At 26.8% G+C, this 20,858-nt stretch overlaps 1 protein-coding gene across 2 annotated transcripts in view; it reads left to right on the top strand.

Moving 5' to 3' along the window:
• The window catches only part of LOC101235972 (probable voltage-dependent N-type calcium channel subunit alpha-1B), a 113,730-nt gene that overhangs the window by 29,519 nt on the left and 63,353 nt on the right, over positions 1–20,858 (top strand). For both annotated transcript variants that reach the window (XM_065799728.1, XM_065799729.1), the window contains exons 12-16: positions 11,168–11,299; positions 11,674–11,740; positions 11,909–12,035; positions 13,513–13,660; positions 19,875–19,905. In XM_065799728.1, coding sequence (XP_065655800.1) covers positions 11,168–11,299; positions 11,674–11,740; positions 11,909–12,035; positions 13,513–13,660; positions 19,875–19,905 — 505 coding nt within the window. The remainder of the gene's footprint in view (positions 1–11,167; positions 11,300–11,673; positions 11,741–11,908; positions 12,036–13,512; positions 13,661–19,874; positions 19,906–20,858) is intronic.

Raw genomic sequence — 20,858 nt, 5'->3', positions numbered from 1 at the left:
AACTTAAAAATACACCATTTTTTAACTAAACTAAATTGTAATTTAGTAGTTTTAATTTATTTTAAACCTAATTCTATTTTATAAGCACAAACTTACTTATATATATATAAATATATATATATATATATATTTTTTAACATCTTCATTTCCAACAAGGCTGCAAGCTACTATTAGAGTTGAAAGATACTGGAAGAGAAAAGATGAGGTTTATAGAGACTTAAAAGATTTATAAATCAGGAAAACAAAATGAAAAAAAGAGAATTCCAAAGAACTGATGTTCAAGGAAAAAAACTAGATGAAAATGAGTTTTTGGAGCACTAAGGAACAGTCACAGAAAAAGAATGAAACTTGTTTGAAGGACGAGTAACACAAGAATGAACTTTAGTAGATGACACAAGAGATGCTAGCTCTTTAGAGCAGTGTCCATTATAGTATTTATAGAAAAGAGAAAGTGAAGCAACATTTTGAAGATGAGGCAATGCTTAAAGGTTAGCTGCAAGAGCCGGTCTAACTATGTTTACAATGCGTTTTTGCACCTTGTCTAAAAGAGTAAAGGCATCATTGGAAGATCTGCCTCAGATATGGCAACAGTATTCCATACAAGGACGGATTTGAGATTTATAGAGATAAAAAATATAATCTGAAGTAAGAAAATGGCAAGCATGATAAAGAGATGCAACCTTAGCAGATGCTAATTTTGCAATCAATTTGATATACGGTTTCCAAGAAAGATTGGAAATAAGAGTTAATCCCAGAAGATAAAGGGTAGATCACTTATTGAGTATATTACCATTCATAAATATAGAAAGATTTAGTTTATTGCAATAATGATGAGCTGAAAAAAATTGGGTTTTATCTGAATTTAAGTTCATCAGCTGGTGAAAGCCCCATGCTGTAGCAGAAGTGAGATCTTTTTCAAGCTCAAATGCCCCCACCAAGCAATCAGATATTTAAATTTTTATCAAGACAAGAATAAATGGTAGTAAAACGGTAGTGTTTGTTAATTGAAGACTCAAAAATCTTGCTTATGGTAGAAAAAACTAATGGGATGATAGTTAGATGAGTCAGATTGCTCTCCAGAATTTTAAAAAATAGGGACAATAGATGCGGCTTTCCAGCAGGCTGTTAGCAAGACACTGATAAGCGTTTGTTGAATACTTTTGAAATTATAGAGGACAGCTCTAGAGAATACTTCTGCAAGACTATAACAGTTATGTTATCTGGACTACAAGCTGTAGAAGAGTCTAAGCTGTAGAAGAGTCTAGAGTCTAGAAGAGTCTAAGAAATCACTTTAAATACAGAAGCTGGAATGATACAAAAGTCAAATAATAGATCAACCTATTTATCGATTATAGCAGGTAGAATGCAACTAGTCGAATCAAGAGATAATATCGATGAAAAGTTTTTAGCAAACAATTCAGCTTTGTGAGGTGAGGTGACAAAGTCTGAACCATACAAGAGAGGCGGAATGACAGATTTCCCCTTATTGTAAATACTGGTAAAGATTCTCCAGAAGTCATGAGAGCCTAATTTTTGAGATGAAATACAAGATTTTGTGACCTGAGAATAGCGGGCTTTAGTGTTAGACAAAACCTTTTTACAATGGTTTCTAGCAGTAGTAAACAGACAACTTTCTGGAGAATTGTTTTGCTGATAGATATGGAAGTGATGGTTTTGATTGGAAACTGCAGCAGCACAATGTGAGAAAAACCATGGAGAAGAGAGAGGCTTGACTTTGAATCGTTGAGAGGGAATAAAAGATTCCATGCCAGCCTGAATCCACGAAGTTATGTAAGAAGCACATTTGTCAGCAGGAAGACAAAAGGTTTCTACCCAAGGGTCATCATAAAGAAAATTGTGGAAAGAGTCCCAGTCAGCCTTATGGTAGTTGTAGGAGGTGGGATGATAGGAAGATTCCAATGATGAAGAAGAGTGAGATAATAGCTTTAAAGAGATTGAACCGTGATCATAAGCACCTCAGGGTGAATATGGAGAAACTGAGCACTGACTAGGATCAGAAACAAGACATAAGTCGAGTAGAGAAGGTAAATGATTCGGGTTGTCTGGAAAGCGAGTTGGAAAGTTGACTATTTGAGTTAGGGATTGAGAAAGGCAAAAGTTGTCGGCTTTAATGCCTGCAGAGTCACTGACACTAGAGCTAAGCCATTCAGATTGGTGAGCATTAAAGTCACCGACAACAACTATATTAGCTGATGGTTAAAGAGAAAGGGCTTGGTCAATTTGATCAGAAATAACATCAAAAAGAGTGCAGTCTTGAGATGAAGGAGAGTGATATAGAACAAAGAGAAAGGTGATGGAGTGAAGTGGTGCTAAACAAAAGCTTATAAAAGAATAGTTGATGGGTTCAAACCTAGTTTCGCGACAAATGGGTGAATTCTTACGAATGTAAATGCCCCGACCAAGCATGTTACTATTGTAGTTTTTACAAATTAAAGGAAGTTAATCATCAACACTGAGATCACAAGATGAGACAGTCGAACTCAAATTAGTCTCACAAAAAGCAAGTAGGTCTGGTGAACTTTTCAAGAAATAAGACTCAGAAGAAAAGTTACTTCAAAGACCACGAATATTAGTGAATGTTAGATTTAGAGAACTTGGTCATAACAATGTTTTTTTGTGTTTAATAGTTTTTGGTACTATAGTCATTTTTAAATTTCTTAAAGAACTTGACTCAAAGCCTCATTTTTAACTCATTTTTATATTTATTATATCATCATTTTTATAGTTGTTATATCATCATATTTATATTTGTTATATCATCATTTCATATATTGTTATATCATCATTTCATATATTGTTATATCATCATTTCATGTATTGTTATATCATCATTTCATATATTGTTATATCATTATTTCACATATTTTTATATCATCATTTCATATATTGTTTTATGATCATATTTTTATATCATCATAACTCATTTTTAAATTTGTTAAAGAACTTGACTCGAAGCACAAATAGATCTCACTACACTATTTAGTAGTCCAAGCAATTGCCGCATTACTATTGATAAACTTTAAACCGTAAAGAAAGGGCTCCAAATGTAGCCTCAACCATGCTTACTAAAAGTATGGACAGAGACACCATCCATGCACAACATGGCACTGTTAGTACTCTGATATTTTTCAGCTGTTGATGTAATCAGCCTATCTGAGAGCTACCACAGAGTTTAGGAAACATGACTACCAACCATATTACTCCAGTATAATCTCTCTAATTTCAAAACTATGCTTTATTCAAAAACTTCATAGTTGTAATAAATGTCACAGTGTAATTTCCTCAAGAAATTCTTATGTTTACCTTTTTATAATTCAAGTCTCTATATTTGAATAAATTCTACAATACTAGAGGTTTGCTTTAAGAAAATGAAATAAATATTTTCCATATTAATTTTGATATCTTTGAATATTTGCAAAGATATCAAAATTACAAATTTAAACAATTATTATTACAATAATAATTGTTTTTATATAAGTAAAAAGTAAATCTTATATAAGTATGGTTGATCTTTCAAAACCATTTCTAAAGAATCAAAGTTGGTTGATGGATAAAATTAACACTTTATTATTATCAATGTGGCCACATTGTCTATAATTCTCTCTCAATACCCACTTAAAAATATTTTTCATGCCAATGAATAATTATTTCTCAATACCCACTTAAAAATATTTTTTATGCCCATAAATTTGGTTATGTCTATTTGAATTTTTCTATCATATTTGCTTTACAAAAGTTTAAATTTAAAAAAGTGCACAGGAGGCAAACTCAGTAAAGCTTGCCTGACTGGGATTGTGGCTGATAATGTTAAAGGAAAAGACTTTTAATACTTGCACTTAGAAAGTTAAAGCTTCCAAGATGTTTCTGAAGGTGTGAAAAATATTCATTATTGGTATCAGGCCAAACAATAAAGTTGTATGTCGACAAAATTATTGGAAGAGTGAAAAATAAAATAAAAGTTAATTATTCAGATAAAAACTGCTCTAACTATACATATTTGCTCTTAAGGTGAAAAAACTTGATTGAGTGGAGCTTATCATTCTTTTACTAAATACAACATTGGTCCTATCCAACCAATCAAGGAATTATCCAATCTATTAACCCAAGTTTCATTCACAGTGGAAAAAGTAGATTAAAAAATAAGAATATGAGACTTAGGTTTTAACTGCTATGTTGATGCTGACAAAAGTATGAAATTCCATTTCAGACCAAACATTTATAAATTGTTTCAAGAAGTCTGAAAATGCCAGTAGAAGCAGTGGAAAAGCCCATCATTAGTAGTAAAAATCCTTTTTGTGGCTTAGATGTTGAAGAGGCTGTGATAGAAAACTTTAAAAATAATCTCGAATTGTTAAAAAATTTATTATATTGTTTCTTTAAAATTTATATATTGCTTCATTCATACTCAGTTTTGTAGCATCTGATGACACTTCAAAACTGAGTTTGAATGAAGCAATATATACTATCACTGTACTTAAAAATCTATCAATCAGCCTATGTTTTAACTTTAAAGATGATTTGACAAAAACCTTTAAAGGAATCCCAAAGTGCCAAGACAAGTTGTGTTCAAATTAAAGAGAATGATTAAAAAAATGTTTGGGCAGAATTTTTTTAAGTAAAACAAATTAATAAAGGTATACCAAGAAAAACAAACTTTGTTGTTTTACTCGAAGCTCGCTGTCTCCATGATAGCCAGTCTCTCAAAGTCTTTACAATATACGTCGCAATCTACAGACTTGTTATATTTATTGTTATTAAATGATTATTATCCTTATTAGAATTTTTTTAAAAAAATTATTTTGTATTATTTAGCACTACCACACGCGGCTGACAGTGGCTTTTGATTTTTTCAATTTTGACGGCAAGCCGCTGGTAGCAGCTTTCCAATATGCTTCACAATTTAACTTGTTTTGTACATAAGTTTTCACTCTAGACAAATGTATTTTGTTTGTTCTTACGGTTTTATTAATTCTCTACATAATCAAGAACAAATAAGCACCATATTGTGTTATTATAAATAGCTATCACTTGACAAAGTTGAAAAATCTTGAGAATCCTTGATTAAAAAAACTTCTTTAAATTTAGTTTTAAGTTAAAGCAGCATTGACACTGTAAAATTTAACTTGTAGAAGTGTATTTAGCTTAGTAATTAAAAATGTCTTTTGAAGAAAACATTCTTTTTATATATTAAATGAGTTTTGAATTGGACTAATATGTTTTAATTGCTATTTATAAAACAATGGTTTTAAGCACTTTGCATTTCTTATTGTTAAAAACTTATTTAATTAAAAAGTTCATTTGTTTAGCTTTCTATTGACATATTGCTAGTTATGCTTTTAAAGAAATTTGCTTTTTGAATTTTAATTAATTGTCAATGTTATGCCATCCAAATTTTATTCAAAAAAATGTGCAGCCTCAGCTTAAAGATTTTTATTAAAACGGCTAGTAGCGAAAGAGTTAACCTTATGAAAGTTTAATTAACATCATTTATTTGCTAAACTTTTCATTGGGTACAAGTATTCTTGAAATTCTTATTTAATCATGCGTGAATATATTTAATGAAATTTATTCTGTAAAGCATGTATTGCTTATTTTGTTTTAAAAATTGAACAATTATTGGTCAAGAAAAGTGTAGCATTATCGAGTAAATTTTAAAATTGAAATCGTTTAATGAAAGACTTTTTATTGTCACTTTTGGTAGTTTTTTGATTTGAAATTTTAAGAGGCAGGTTTTAATGTAAAATACTTGACAAATACAACATAAATTGGGAAATATTAAATACAATATGTTTTTAAATGCACACTGCCACACATTGACAAATTTAATCGCCATCTGTCTTGAATTATTGCTATAAAACATTAATTATTGCTTTAATTAATAAAAAGCTATCTATAAATTTGTTAAGTGTAAAATCTATAAATATTTTCTAACTAAAAATTTAAAAATTCAGCAAATATCTCTAATAAATGATCTTGTTTACCAAAAGTCTTTATTAATTAAAAATTTAAGAATTTGTAAATTGTCATTTCGATAAGAAAACAAAAACATCATAGTGATAAACGGCTTAGATAAACTAGAAAAAAAGTTCACATTGTTTACATAAAAAGAAAAAAGATTCAGAATATATAACATCTTTTTTAGATATGTATTATATTTTAGAGAATATTTATTAAAATTTTTTATTTTAACATGAAAATCTTAATTTTATTTGTTTCTTGTGCTCTATAAAAAAACATTCTTTTGTTTAGCTTCCCATAAAATTTATAGGAGAGTCATACGGTTTATAATAAACGCTTATTTTAAAAAACAAATAAAACAAAAACAAATAATATTGATTCAAAAGAAAAAAAATTCCACTATGTTGTCATTTACTAAAACTCTTTGGAATTAAATGTGCTTGAAAAAATTGTAAAGTCTGTAGATTGCGGCGTATATTTTAAAGACTTTGAGAGACTGGCTAACATGGAGACAACAAGCTTCAAGTAAAACAACAAAGTTTGTTTTCTTGGTGTACCTTTATTATTTTGTTTTAATTAAAAAAATTCTGCCCAAACATTTTTTTTATCATTCTCTTTTATATAAACAACTCTTGTCTCCGCACTTTGGGATCCCTTTAAAGTCAAAAATTTTGTCATTATCATTAGGGTGTGTTATACTATTTTTTTCTCTTAATGGAGAGACTCTGAGCAGCAACAAATGGAGAAGCAGTATTTGACATAATTGCTCTGAAAATTAATCCATGTCAGAAATCCTCTTATTACTCTAAAGGATGAAGTAATCAAAAATTTATCTTTCGATCAGTTTTATGGGTACAAATTAGTCTCTGAAATTAAAAGTGGAAATATAACTGCAGACTTGACTTTTGAAATTGGGGTAGTTAATCATTCCAGATTGTTGACAACTGCCAACAGACTTTGCAGAGTTTGGGTCTCAAAACATGAGTTGGAAGGCAAGAATTTAAAAAACCATAAAATAATATTTGAGTTCTTTGTGGGAGTTTATGTGCTTATATGGTTTAAAATTAAAGTCGCACACAGGTTTACTGAAGGATTGAGACACATTTTTAACCAGCTTAGCCTTCTGAAACATCAATCAAGTGAAGTAATTGCAACTGTTATGCCAACAGTTCGACATTTAGCATGGTATGCTTTCTCTGAATATATTAGACAGACCATGCGCTACTCAGAGAATGTAGAGGTTAAAAAGAACGGTATAGACTTAATTGTGAAAGAAAGAGGTTAAAAAACTTCAAAATAAAAAAAGTTGACAAAAAGTTGACAAAAGTTGACAAAAAACTTCAAACTGGTGATAAAAACGTGAGAGCTAAAATAACTCCAGAAATAAAACCTGATGCAACAACACTTATACAGCTAATCAGCTGGACTATCTCTTATAAGCCTATTCTTAATTGTGATCTGACAACAGAAAAAGCGGATTGGCCTTGTCATGGGCAGTCAATTGAAAGGCGAGTTAAACAGGTAACAGAATCAGAAAGCAAAGTTTATTCTCATGAAAAAAAGGATGGTTTTATAAGAGGGGAGGGTTTATTGACCCTGTTGATGTCTACTAACAGTTCAAAGGAAGATTTGATCTTAATGACAAAATTAGAAAAATGTAAATTTTATTTTGTTAAAACAATTATAATAAAAACTCTTATTTTATTAAATAGATAACTAAATGATATATAATGATTATAGAAACTATTATAAAAGTTTTAATAATAATAGATAATAAAAACGAATAAAAAAAAATTTAACCGTCAAAAATATACTACAACAACCAAAAATTTACTATTTTTGTAAGAAATTTTTCGCAAATTTAAATGAATCCTGAATCACAATTCCCAGCAGCTTAATCATTTCGGATTTTTTAATCTGAGCTTTTTTTAGTAATATTATATTAAGAATACAAATTTTTAGAATACAGGGTTTTCAATCCAGAAGATGATACAGAGAATGTTCATTTGTATGGAGTGTACAAACCTGCCAGATTAGCTTTCCTTCTAATTTCACTTCCAGCCAATGTATTCCTCTGCCTAACTACCCTGTGTTAACAGTAGTAGAATCACCACCTATTGTTTTTAAGCTTCAAAAATGTATATATATTCTGAGCAATTACTTCAGCGTAGTCCTGCATTGAGTGTCAAACTCTATAAAAAGAGACTGCATAACTTTTTCTTGAGCTCGCTTGACTTTGTTGTGATCAATAACCAACTTGGTATTGTCTTCTTTCATTATTTCTGCATCCATACTAGCTGCTGTTACTAGCTGCAATTACAGCTGTTTCCCATAAGCCACCACCATACAGAATGTTTGCTATAGCTATGTTGGAAATACTTTTATAATTCATTTGTCCTCGTAAACGCTCCTAAACTTTTTTTCTGAACTTTTCTCGTAAACTTTAGTTGACACATCAGGTTGAGTTCTGTATTGCTGTTTGTTATGCAACATTCATTACTAAATAGTTCCTCTGTTTTGCTAAATTCAAATTCAAACTATTCTTCTGACTTTTAATTATTTGTTGCAGTTTTTCAGAGGCTTTTTTTTTTTAACTATAAATAAAGTAACTGAATTTTCATTAAATAAATTTTTGTAAAATACTTAAAGTACAAGTAGTTTTATTTATATTTTTTATCTGTTAACATAAGTAAAATACAAATGTTCAAATGTCAAATTAGTTTGAATTTAATTATATTTTGTTAGTTATAAGTGGAAACAGACAGATATTTGTAATATAACTAAAATTAATTTTACATAGGAGTTTGATTAACTTTTGTTTATTAACTAATAATTAACTAAAAACATAACCATTTAAAAAATCTTACTTCTTCCTTCAATCTTATTTCTCCAATTTTATGTAGCTTTTTGTTTTCTTTTAAGTCTGCTTATCCGATTTGATGTTTACCGATAGTCCCTATTTTAGCTCTTTACGCAAATAAAAAATCTAACTCTTTCTTTGGAATCTGTTTTTCTTTTCGCATGTTCAATTAATGTGGGCTTCATCGTTACTTTCTGACAAACAGTTTTTCTCATAACAAGTAATAATTATGCAATTGCAATTAATATATTGGCAATTACCATTCAGTGTAACAAACAATTTGTTAAGTTTAGCTATAAATCTATCTTTATCCTTAAAGCTTGCTTTTGGTTGATGGATAATTGGAATGCAGCCAACCAGGTTGGATGCATTCCAATCATCCATCAATCATATTACCGTGAGATATATTATCCAATATAATATTACTGTGAGATTAGCAATCTCACAGTAATATTATATTACTGTTGTTCTATATATGTGACACAGGAAAACAAATAAAGCATTTGCATGGATCCATTTACCAATCAACTTTGAGTAAACATCGTTCATTAAGTATTTTATCAGATAATTTCTTTTGTTTTTATTGTTTTTTCTTGTTTGTTTTTATTGTTTCTTTCTATACCATATCTAAGAAGATCTCTTAGTGTTGGTAACTCCGATTCAAAAAAATCTGTTCCAGAACCTATATATTCCGAAAGCTTTGATTCTTTTTCTAGTTCTTAATGATATTGACTCTGCCATGATTAAATATCAAATTTGCAAACCTTTTGCATAATAAATAATTTTCAAACTGTTTGCGTAAATGTTTTTTTTTTGTTTAAATATTTTTTTTGGACATATAAACAATAATTTTCACAATAAACTATAATTTTCATTTACTCAACTAGATTATTTACTAGTCAAGAAAGAAACATAGTAATAGCAAAGCTAATCGAGACAATTTCATTTTGTACCGAAGTACTACTCATACGCTGAGTAGACAGAGCCGGGATCAGAACCTGTAATCCTGCTGCTATGGCCAATAATTATTCCAATAATTTCAATTTTTCAGCAGCGCTTCAGCCAACTGAGGCTGAAGAACTATCCCAGCTCATGACATATAAAAATAACATAAAAACTATTAGTTTAACAATTTATGAATTAACAACTTTTTATAGTTTTGATATCACATATCACACATATCATTCAAAGTGAATGGGTGTAAACAATTACTTGCGTTTAAAAATAAGTGGACACAAAAAAATATCTGTGGTTATCTGTGGTCAAAGCTATTTACGAAAAATTTACCATAAATATGCAATTTTAAAACACACTTTTCTGTAGCTTAGCATAATTTTTTAATTTTTTTTATTTTTGGTTTTAGTTTTAAATTAGTCGTACACAAGTTTTCTATATACCAGGTTTTTGTTAAATCTTTTTTTAAACAAAAATCATAAAGTATGACACACCCTAATTAACATGGGTTTACAAGCACACAAGTGACAATCTTTTTAAAAATGTAAAACTTTAAATCAGATAATATATATTGCATTTAGGTCTAAGAATCACAATTTGTTTTTTTATTTCTATCTGTTACTTCAACCGAAATATTTGAAACAAGTCAACATTTTATAATCTAAAAATCTCTCTGATTCAAACTATTATTTTTACCCATAAAATTTGAATCAGAGAGATTATACTATAGTAGATATACTAATCTTACATATATCTTTTAACGATTGGAAAGCAATCAAGCTATGTGTGATTTCATCAATCATGAGTTTGTTAAAGTTAAATATGGTTCAACATCAATTAACATTATTGTGTGTAAATTATGTAATTTATTACATAAGTGAGATAAGCTTATCTTCTGGTAATAATTTAAGTGATTTCTTCTTTTTAAAACCAAATTTTAAAAACAAAACTTTTTTAGTCTATTTAAAATTTTTAACAAAACTAAATCTTTATTTTGTTTTGTTTAAAATTTTTGTTTTAAAAAACTAAAAAAGCAACATAAATTATATATAGTTAGTTTGAAATTACAACTATTTAGCTTAAAATTTTTATAGGAAATAAAAAGTTATTTACATTTTGAAATTATTTTGCATATATTCTGTAAAGAGATTATTTTAAATTTGTATTTGTTTATTTTCTATTTGATTAGTTGTATAAATTATTATAAATCTTATTCTTTATAAGTTATACAGAATTTCCAAATAACAGAACACAAATATTGTAAAAAGCCTTAAATGTTTTGTTTAAATAATTGTAAATTGAATAATCATGCTGAATATTATTATTGGTATCTGTTCAATCTGTTTGAAAACTTTTATCAAGTGTTTATTTTAGGCACTGGAAGTCACTAAAGTTTTTAATTGCTTCAATTTTATCAAGTTTATCATCAATCTTGAGTTTGTTACTATTGTTGTTTATTTTTACTTTGATATTTGCATTACTTGGCATGGAGTTTTTTTGTGGGGAGTAAGTACTTTTTTAACTATAAAGTTTAGCTAAATTAAAATGGTAATGCACATTTTGTTTTTATTTATTATGTTAAATATGAAGCAAATATTATAATAGTAATACTAATGGGGTTAAATATTTTAAAATATTTCTTAAATAAATATTTTTAATAATAACACATATATTTAACAAAATTTTTTAACTACATTATAAAGTTTATGGTAATGTTAACACTACAAACTTTATGCAAAATTTAATGCATTGAAGAAATGTTTAAATATTTGTTAAATAATTAGAATTACTAAATCTAATAAATTTATTAGATTTGATTAATTTTATTAATCTAATAAATTTATTACCATTAGTTAAATACTAATAAAATTTCAACTTAGATTAAACACTAAAAAGATTCGAACAAACTTTGATGATTTTGTAAATGCAGTGTTGACAGTTTTTCAGGTTTGAAATATGTTGAAAGTTGTGCTTTTTTAAGTTTTTTTAAAGTTTTGTAATCATTACTAGTTTTGTTTTGAGTATTTGATCCTAAAGTTTTTATGTTTTGTAAATATTGATATCTGATTAATTAACTTACCCTTTTTTTTTGGATTTTTTAAAATTTAAAATCAGATCATTACTGGAGAAGATTGGAATGTTGTTATGAATAATGCAGTTTTGACAATGACAGGGAAAAGCACTTCATTTAATGGATTTTTAATATCATTATATTTTGTGGCAGTAACTTGTATTGGAAGATGTATCTTTTTTGTTATATATATTTTTTTACAAAGTACCATAAAAAATATATTTATTTGTTATACATAAAAATATAAACTATGATATATGTAAAGTACATATAAAGTATATGTAGTAATGATATGTAGTGGTATATAATAAAATAACATTAAAATTTTTAAACATGGCGCCATATAAAATTATTGTTTTATATAAAAAAATTTTCTCTTAAAAAAATTTTTTTTGTTATGACATCAAACTTTAATTTAATTAGCCTCTTATAATTTAATAGTTTTTAATTTAATTAGCTAATAATCTTTAATTTAATATTATAAACAAAAATATCTATCATTAACCATTTTATTAGCTTTTTTTAGTACTTTGATGAGATTATAAATGTTTAAAGCAGTTTTGGAACATAATCTCTCCTTTTTTTTCTATATTTTTATAAAATTTGGTATAAAAATCTAGTAGTCTTATCATTATATAACCTAATTTGTTTCAACATTAGTTTTAAAAACTGTGCACAAAAGTTATGAAAAAAAAAAACAAAAAAAAAAACATTGTATTTTCTATAGTTACAAGTACAAGTGTTACATACTATTATCATAATGTTGTATGCAGTAACATGGTATGATGCAGAGTGTAATGTGATGATGTCAATTTTTTTTTTTTTGCCTAATTAAGTGCATTTTTATCAATAATTGTGTGTGTCTTAACAAACAGATCATGATGATTTTTATTCAACAATCTTCATAACTTATAAGTTCTTAAATAGAAACTTTAGGAAAAAAGCAATTGAGAACAGATACCTAGATTATGAAGGTACTAGAAACCTTATGTTCTTAAAAAGCAACCAGATGTGTTGACACAATATTTTTGAAAGATTTCACAAGGTTGAAATATTTCTCAAATTAGGAAACAAATATGAAACCTCGTCAGGCTTAAATAATTTTATCCTGCTCTCAGGAAACACAGAAAATAAATAAAAAAGTTTTAAAATCCTAAAATAGTTCTCTAACAAGCATGATTTATTTATTTATTTTTTTTTAATTTAAATATTCCCTTTTCCAAAGTTTATAAGAAATAGTTTTTTTATGGTAGTGGATTTCTTTTAAGAACAGTTAAAAAGCATTTAAGGCATTTTTTTCTTACTTCTTTTCCTAAATTTAAGAAACTTGAGGAGTGAAAAATTTTTTTTATTAAAATTATGCAGTAAAATAGTAGTAATAGTAGGAGAATTTATTATCCGAACAAAATACTTTAAAAAAGTATTTTGTGCAGATAGCCAGTATCATAGCTTCAGATAGCACTTAACTCAGTGAACACTAAGGTTACTAAAATTAAGAATATTTTCCCAAAAATGTTGACACTGTTATATAGTCCATATAAGTAAAGTATAGCAATATATAATATGATCAGCAAAATCCAATCAAATAATAAATACCATAAAATAATATCAATGTTTTCAATTATTTGTCCTTGACAATGATGGTTAGATGTTTTATTAAATATTTTTTTAGCTATTGCAGTTGCTAATATTTCACTTACAGACAAAGAAAAAAACGAAATAGCAGATGAAGAGCTTGGTAGTAAAAAGCTTCTAAAAAATGTTAATGAAAATCATGCTTTGCCAGAAATTGTCAAGTAATTTTGATCTAATTTTAAATCCTAATATATAATCTTATACATATATTTATTTATGCATGTTTGTGTGTGTGTGTATATATATGTGTATATACATATATATATATATACATATATATGTATATATATATACTTATATTTATTTATATATGTATGTATGTATCTATGTATTATAATAAAAACAAACTGTTAAAAAAATAACATTAAAAAGAGCATAAAAAAATACAAAAAAAAAAGAAGTTTTTCAAACGCTGACATTGACTAATCTAATAAAAAACGGACCCCCAAGTCTTTGTTTTCACGTTTATTAAATTTCTAATTTTACTTTTAAAATAATTCTCGTTAATTAAATTTCTGATTTTACTTTTAAAATAATTCCTATTTTAGTTTAAAATCAGTTCTCTTGAAATTAATTCCAGTTTTATTTTTATGATTTGAACAATTTTACTCTTTATTTCAGTTCCTAATTCAGCTAATATTTTACTTCTGTCAAATACTTTAGCAAATTTTAACAGGATATTAACTTAATAAGTATTATTATCAAAGTTTCAAGACAACAATACAAAAACTATTTCCCAATATAATATAATACAATGTAAATAAGAAAACAAATAATTGATTTAATACAATGATTCAATTAAATTGAGATTTTTTTTAAAACTGAAAGAAGTTATTTGTCTGAATTTCTATCACATATTCTTGTTTTCTTAAAAGCAAGTATAGTAAGATTGTAAGTACTACAATCTTACTATACTTGCAAGTATAATAAGATTGTAATTTGGAAAATTCTTTTCCAAATTACAATCTTACTATACTTGCTTTTGTTTTGTGTCCAAAAGAGCAGGTTATTACCTGGCAGGGTATCATTACCCTTAAGGTAAATAAACCGATAAGGTATATAATAAGGTACATTCTAATTCTAACCACCCTCCAAGCATAGTAAAAGCAATCCCTCGCAATATTGAACATATTTCATTAATGAACATGAAAAATAATCATTTCATGTTCATTAATGAAATATTCTTTAAAAAGATTATTCCATCTTATGAAGAGGCTTTTAAAAAATCAGGATACAAGTCAAAGCATACCTACCAACCACAATTAATCTCAAATCAAAATCAAAAAAAGTATTGTAAATGTAATATAATTTGGTATAACCCTCTGTTCAGCTTAAACATCAAAACAAAAATAGGAAACCATTTTCTAGCCCTTATTGACTTACATTTTCCAGCTGACCACAAACTGCTTAAAATATTCAACCGAAATCCTATTAAGATAAGCTACAGTTGGATGCCTAACCTAAAATCTGTCATAAAATCACATACTTTCAAAATTTTGCACAAAAAAAATCAATTAAAAACCAACCAATGTATCTGCGTAGATAAAGCATTTTGCCCTTTGAACAATCAATGTATGTCTAACAATATTGTCTAAGTTCCAGTCATGATGATCTAAATATAAAAGTATATTTTGGCATTAGTAATACACTAATTAAATTAAAATACATAAGCCATCTCAAATCATTTGCATCAGTTAAGTATAGAAATGACACAGAACTATCTAAGGAAAAATGGAGCTTAAAAGACCAAAACATAAAGCCAATTATAGAATGGAAAACTGTCAAATGTTGCATACCTTAAAAGATAGCAACGTTTGACAATTTAAAAACTAAAAACAAAAATGTGCCGCCTTGTCTCTACTAAAAATATGTTATTTTATCACATAATGGAAAAAACCTACTGAAAAAAAACAAACAATTTGTATTTCAGTGTTGACATTCAAAAAATTTCTTATTATCTTTATTTGATACAGGAGACTAGTACACTAAAATGGCTTTTTTTTTTTGATTTTTTTTTTACGTAGATTTGTTTATATATATATAAACAAATCTACGTAATATATAAATAGTTTTTAAAAATATATATGTTAGAAGTCATTTTACAGTAATTTTTACATTTTTGTTTGTTTTAAAGGCGATGATTGCCTTCAGGCATGAAATTTTAAGTCTTGCTAATCAGTTGTTTTTATTCATCTATTTAAAATATAAATATATATATTTATATTTTATTTAGATAAATAAAAACAACAATATAAATATATATATACACTTTTAATAGGTCGCCAGAAGAGCAACTGAAAGTAAACAGTTTGTTAATTTTGGTCGCTTGTTGACTTTTTGAGTTGCCTGTCAATTTTTGTCTTCAGCAACGTTCTCGCATATTTTATTTTATTTTTCCTTATACAGCTAAGAGTAGACTATAATGAGTAAGTAAAAGTAATTTAGTAAACTTTTTAAATAGCATTCACTTCAGATAAAGCGCATGCCAACATAATATTTTCACTTGAACTATGCCAATAATTTTTTCACTTGAACTGAGCGCTTACTTTATAAAAAAAAAGGGGTCATTTTTTACAAAAAATTCTTAGCAAGTATTAAAAAAAAAACTTACAAACTTTAAAACCCTTTATTTTTAATGTGTTGTGATTATTAAGATCTTATTTGTTACTAGAGTCTGAAAACTATTGATATTTTGAATGGTAAATAGCAATACTAAATAAAAATACAAATAAGTTCAAAAATTATCATATATTGTCATCTGTTGTTAGAGTTCTATCATCTTCATCATTGCTATTTGAAAAAATTTGTATTTTTTCAGACTTTTTAACTGACATGACTGGAATTTTGTTGTCCATGTAACCAAATCTTCTAGATATATTGGTGCTAGTTTCATTTTTCCATGGGGGGTTTAATAGCCAATGTTCAATGGCTTTTTTTGGATCATATGCTTCCATTTCCATACCATCAATCTTGATGCGCAATTGCATTGTTAACAACTTAATACTGACTGTGTTTTTTGAGTTGACTTAACGTTTTTCATTGCACTAAAGTCTTTTTCCGCGTCTGATGAACTTAAGCTATGGCACAATAAAAAGTCAATCAGAGACAAATGATTAGTGAATTTATCTGGTTTGATATTTATTGCTGTTGTCCGAGTTGCCATTATTTTTTTTGATAATCCCCACTCTGTTAAAATATTTCCAACATCTGCTAGTTTATATTCAAGCTGTTGATGTAGCATTTCATTGCCAATAAGGGCTTTTATGTTATTGTCTGGCACATTTTTATGTGACTTTTTATTGTTTTCAACCGTGAAAAAGTTTCTCTTTGTCTATTCAACTGTGTTAAACAACTCTTCTGCTTCTGCAAACACATCTGGTACATTAGAGCATCTTTTCAAAATAAACTTCTTCATGGATGTCACAATGCAAACTCAAGTTTCGTATTTTATCACTTCATGCAAATTTACAATATTTTATTAATTTCACTGTTTCTTAAATTTATTAAATAAAATTTTAAATAAATAAATAATTTATTATTTATTACCTAAACTTTGAATTTAGTAATATTTTCAATATCTAATTTAAATCTCTTTGTAAAATAAATCGTCATTATCGTCGCCACTTTGCTAAATAAGTAGGATATTTCATCTTCTATATGTATTAATTCCTCTCTTTCAGATTCATCTTCAACACCTTTTACAGTGGTAGCTATTCCTAGAGGCTTCTGTGGAGGGTCCCATTTCATTTCGGTTTTTAAAAGTTTTAACAATAAGGCTGTCAGTTGCATTGCATTAGGTTGAGTTACATTGTCTATTGTCAAAAATCTAGTTTTGATATTTCCATTAATTGAATAGTGCAGGTAAGTAAACATTTGCTCCAATCTTTAGGTATCATTCGTCTACAATAATGCTAAAAAACTTAGCATTGGAGAGTTGTATTCAGAGTTCATTTTAAAAAAAACATCTGGTATTGCCATTCCAAAATCTACTCATCCTTGTCTATTGTGATGTGTTCTCCCAATATTCACACCTTTTATTTTATCTAATCTTACTTAAGCTCATTACTGGAAAACGGTTTTTCCTCCTTCAACACATCATACGTGTTTTGAAACAAAAGTTGCAAATTGTATTTGTGTATTTGTTGCCAATAAGGGCTTTTATGTTATTGTCTAGCACGTTTTTATGTGACTTTTTATTGTTTTCAACCGTGAAAAAGTTGCTCTTCGTCTATTCAACTGTGTTAAGCAACTCTTCTGCTTCTCTTCTGAAAAAGTTGTTTTGACCTGTTGAGCAATGCTCAACTTGTTATTTTTTTCTTTTTCTAAGTTGTTTTGTCGATTCATTGCAAGAACATGTTAAGTATTTGTGGGTTTGCAATGCTTAGCGACTCTCTCAATTCTTTACGATATAGCATCGAATATAAATGGAAATTGTTTAAACTTGTTTTTTGTTGGAGGGTAATTTTCTGTTAATCGGTTGGAGTGATGATACTTCTCACTTCAATTTAAGCAAATCATGACATCCTCGAATTCATCATTAGTCATACCGTCTTGATTTTTTTTGCCTTTCTCAATTAATCTATTTACAAACTTTTTAATATTTTTTGTTGCTTCTTCTTTATACAACTCCGATATTTTGTTGTACCTAAGCCAAGAATGTTCTTTTAACCAAAATGATTGAATTGTTTGAATTCTTTTGTTTTTTTTATATTGGCTTCGACTATCATCACTGGTTACGTTAGCCATACTAACAGGTTTGAGTTTTCTTTCACGTGGTGTTGAAAAAGTCTGATGCCATAATACAAAATAAATGACATGATGAACAATGAAAACAATCAATGCAACTTACATGAAGTTCATTAACTTATTTGTAAACTCAACAATCAACTTAATTGTAAACCAAATAGTTAGAACTGAATGTCTTGTCTATTTAAACAAGTTTTGGAGATATTTTAAATTAAAATATGGTGTTTGACAGTAAAATAAATTGTTTCTAAATAATTGCAGGCTGTCTGATCTTACAATGATCGCAGGATCAGAATTGCCAAATATAATTTTTATGGCGTCAATTCATTTAAATCATTTGTGGCCAATAGTTACTAGTTTTCAAAAACTTTTACTAATTACACAATGAGAACAAACACCCTTTTCCAGGCGCAATTTGCAGTCATTATTTGTTCTTTTAAAGTCTACTTCTTTTATTTCAGTTTTCATTATTCAGTTTATGATGTGAATGTAATGCTTTGACAGTGTTTTAAAAGTAGTTAATAAGTATAAGAATTTCTACTTGGTTTTTTTCTTAATGCTTTGAAGTATTTTTTTGACAAATTTAGTTCTATTACTTTATCTCTAAATCCTTGAATTTGTGAAAAAAATTAAAATAAAATAGTATTTTTGTTTAAACGATAAAACTTTTTAGTTTTTATTTAGGAAGTATTTTTTAAATACATTTAAATGCTCATACAAATTTCTTATGTTTTAATTAATAATAAAAAATGTGAAAAACAAACTTTTGCAGTGTGATTTTCAAAATATAGTTTCATTATTATTTTAAATAGTTAATTAGCTTTTTATAGAGTTTTTGAATTAATGAAAAAAACTCTATATATAACTGCAGATAAAAATCAATAGTCCTATTGGGTATATAATCAATAGCCCTATTGGGCGACTTAATGCATCAAATGAGTAATTTTAGTTGCCTTTCACAGACCACGAGTGTACACCCCTGATATATATATATATATATATATATATATATATATATATATATATATATATATATATATATATATATATATATATATGTATGTATACATATAATTATATATATATGTATGTATACATATTATTATATACATATGTATATATACACACATATATATATTTATATACATGCACACACTGAAATAGCTTGCTGTTGTGGGCTTCTGTACAAACATCAACTATCTTATAGCCTGCAGCTGCAAAGGAGTGCTGCTACATTGAATAAGGGTTTGGGATGGGGTAGCAATCTTTTCTTTCATTATTCTCTGTTTTTTTCTTCTTTCTCTAAAAAAAGCATTATGCTATAAAGATAAGCAAAATTAATGAGCATTTGGTGATCTATATACACTATAGTACATATATATATATATATATATATATATATATATATATATATATATATATATATATATATATATATATATATATATATATATATGTATATATATATATATTTATATATATATATTTATATATATATATATATATATATATATTTATATATATATATATATATATATATATATATATATATATATATATATATATATATATATATATATATATATATATATATATATATATATATATATATATATATATATATTCTAGAGATCATTATTCTGAAGAAGGAAAACAATCTGTAAGTTTTTTAAATATACTTTCTTATTTTCTGTTCAAATTATCGATACTGTTAAAAGACAACAAAATTGTTTATTTACAATCAAATACCTGAGTTAATAATATAAGTATTATTTAATAAGCTTCAGCTATATGTTTATTTACTACAAACAATTAGTATAAGTTTCATTTATATTTGTTTTTTTATTGTTTTGTGTAAATTCTTTTTTTTTAATGGTTTTTTTTTAAGAGGTGAGACTGTTGTTAAAATATTTTTTAAAATTGTGGAGGTCCATGTATATATATTCTAAAATCAGACTATTTTGCCTGTGAAAGAAAAAGTGATTAAAAATATGAAAAGTTTTCTAAATATATATAAAAAACAATCTAAATTGTGTTTTGCAAAAAAAATAAATTGTTTTAATGCTCTTATTATAAATTTATTAAAAAAAAAAAAAATAGCAGTATTGGTTAAGTTAACAGAAGATATTATTTATTATTGATTAAAAAAACTGAAAATCAAAAAGAAATTTTTTCAATATAATAACTCTTAACATAGTATTCTATTTTCAAATAATAAGCTATAAATAATCATAAAAAAAAGACTTTGTTTCATCCAAATATTTCATAAAGACTCTAACAGCATTGAAGATAAAAAGATCTGATAAGAAAAGCTTAAATAATAAACTTGCAAAAAAAAATATATATATATATATTGAATGCAAAATCTATTACTTAAAATGCATGCTTGCTGTTTTAGTCAATCAAGCAGCTTATCAGTTTTTTTGGATAGTCTTGATAACCATTTTATCTTTTGTAGCATTGCAAATGGGTGCCAAAGTTGTGATGCATTAGTTCAGTTGCTTACTTGGAATACATCTTAGGTAAGCAGTTATGATATGCAATAAATTGAATGACAAGGAAAAAGTTAGCATGTGCCTTTTGGGTGGAAGTTGTGTATCAGTGTTTCAAATA

Source organism: Hydra vulgaris, chromosome 06 (assembly GCF_038396675.1).
Source record: "Hydra vulgaris chromosome 06, alternate assembly HydraT2T_AEP".
In the NCBI taxonomy this organism is placed as follows: Eukaryota; Metazoa; Cnidaria; class Hydrozoa; order Anthoathecata; family Hydridae; genus Hydra; species Hydra vulgaris.
Note: the sequence above shows the minus strand (reverse complement) of the source record. Positions and strands in the feature narration are given on the sequence as shown.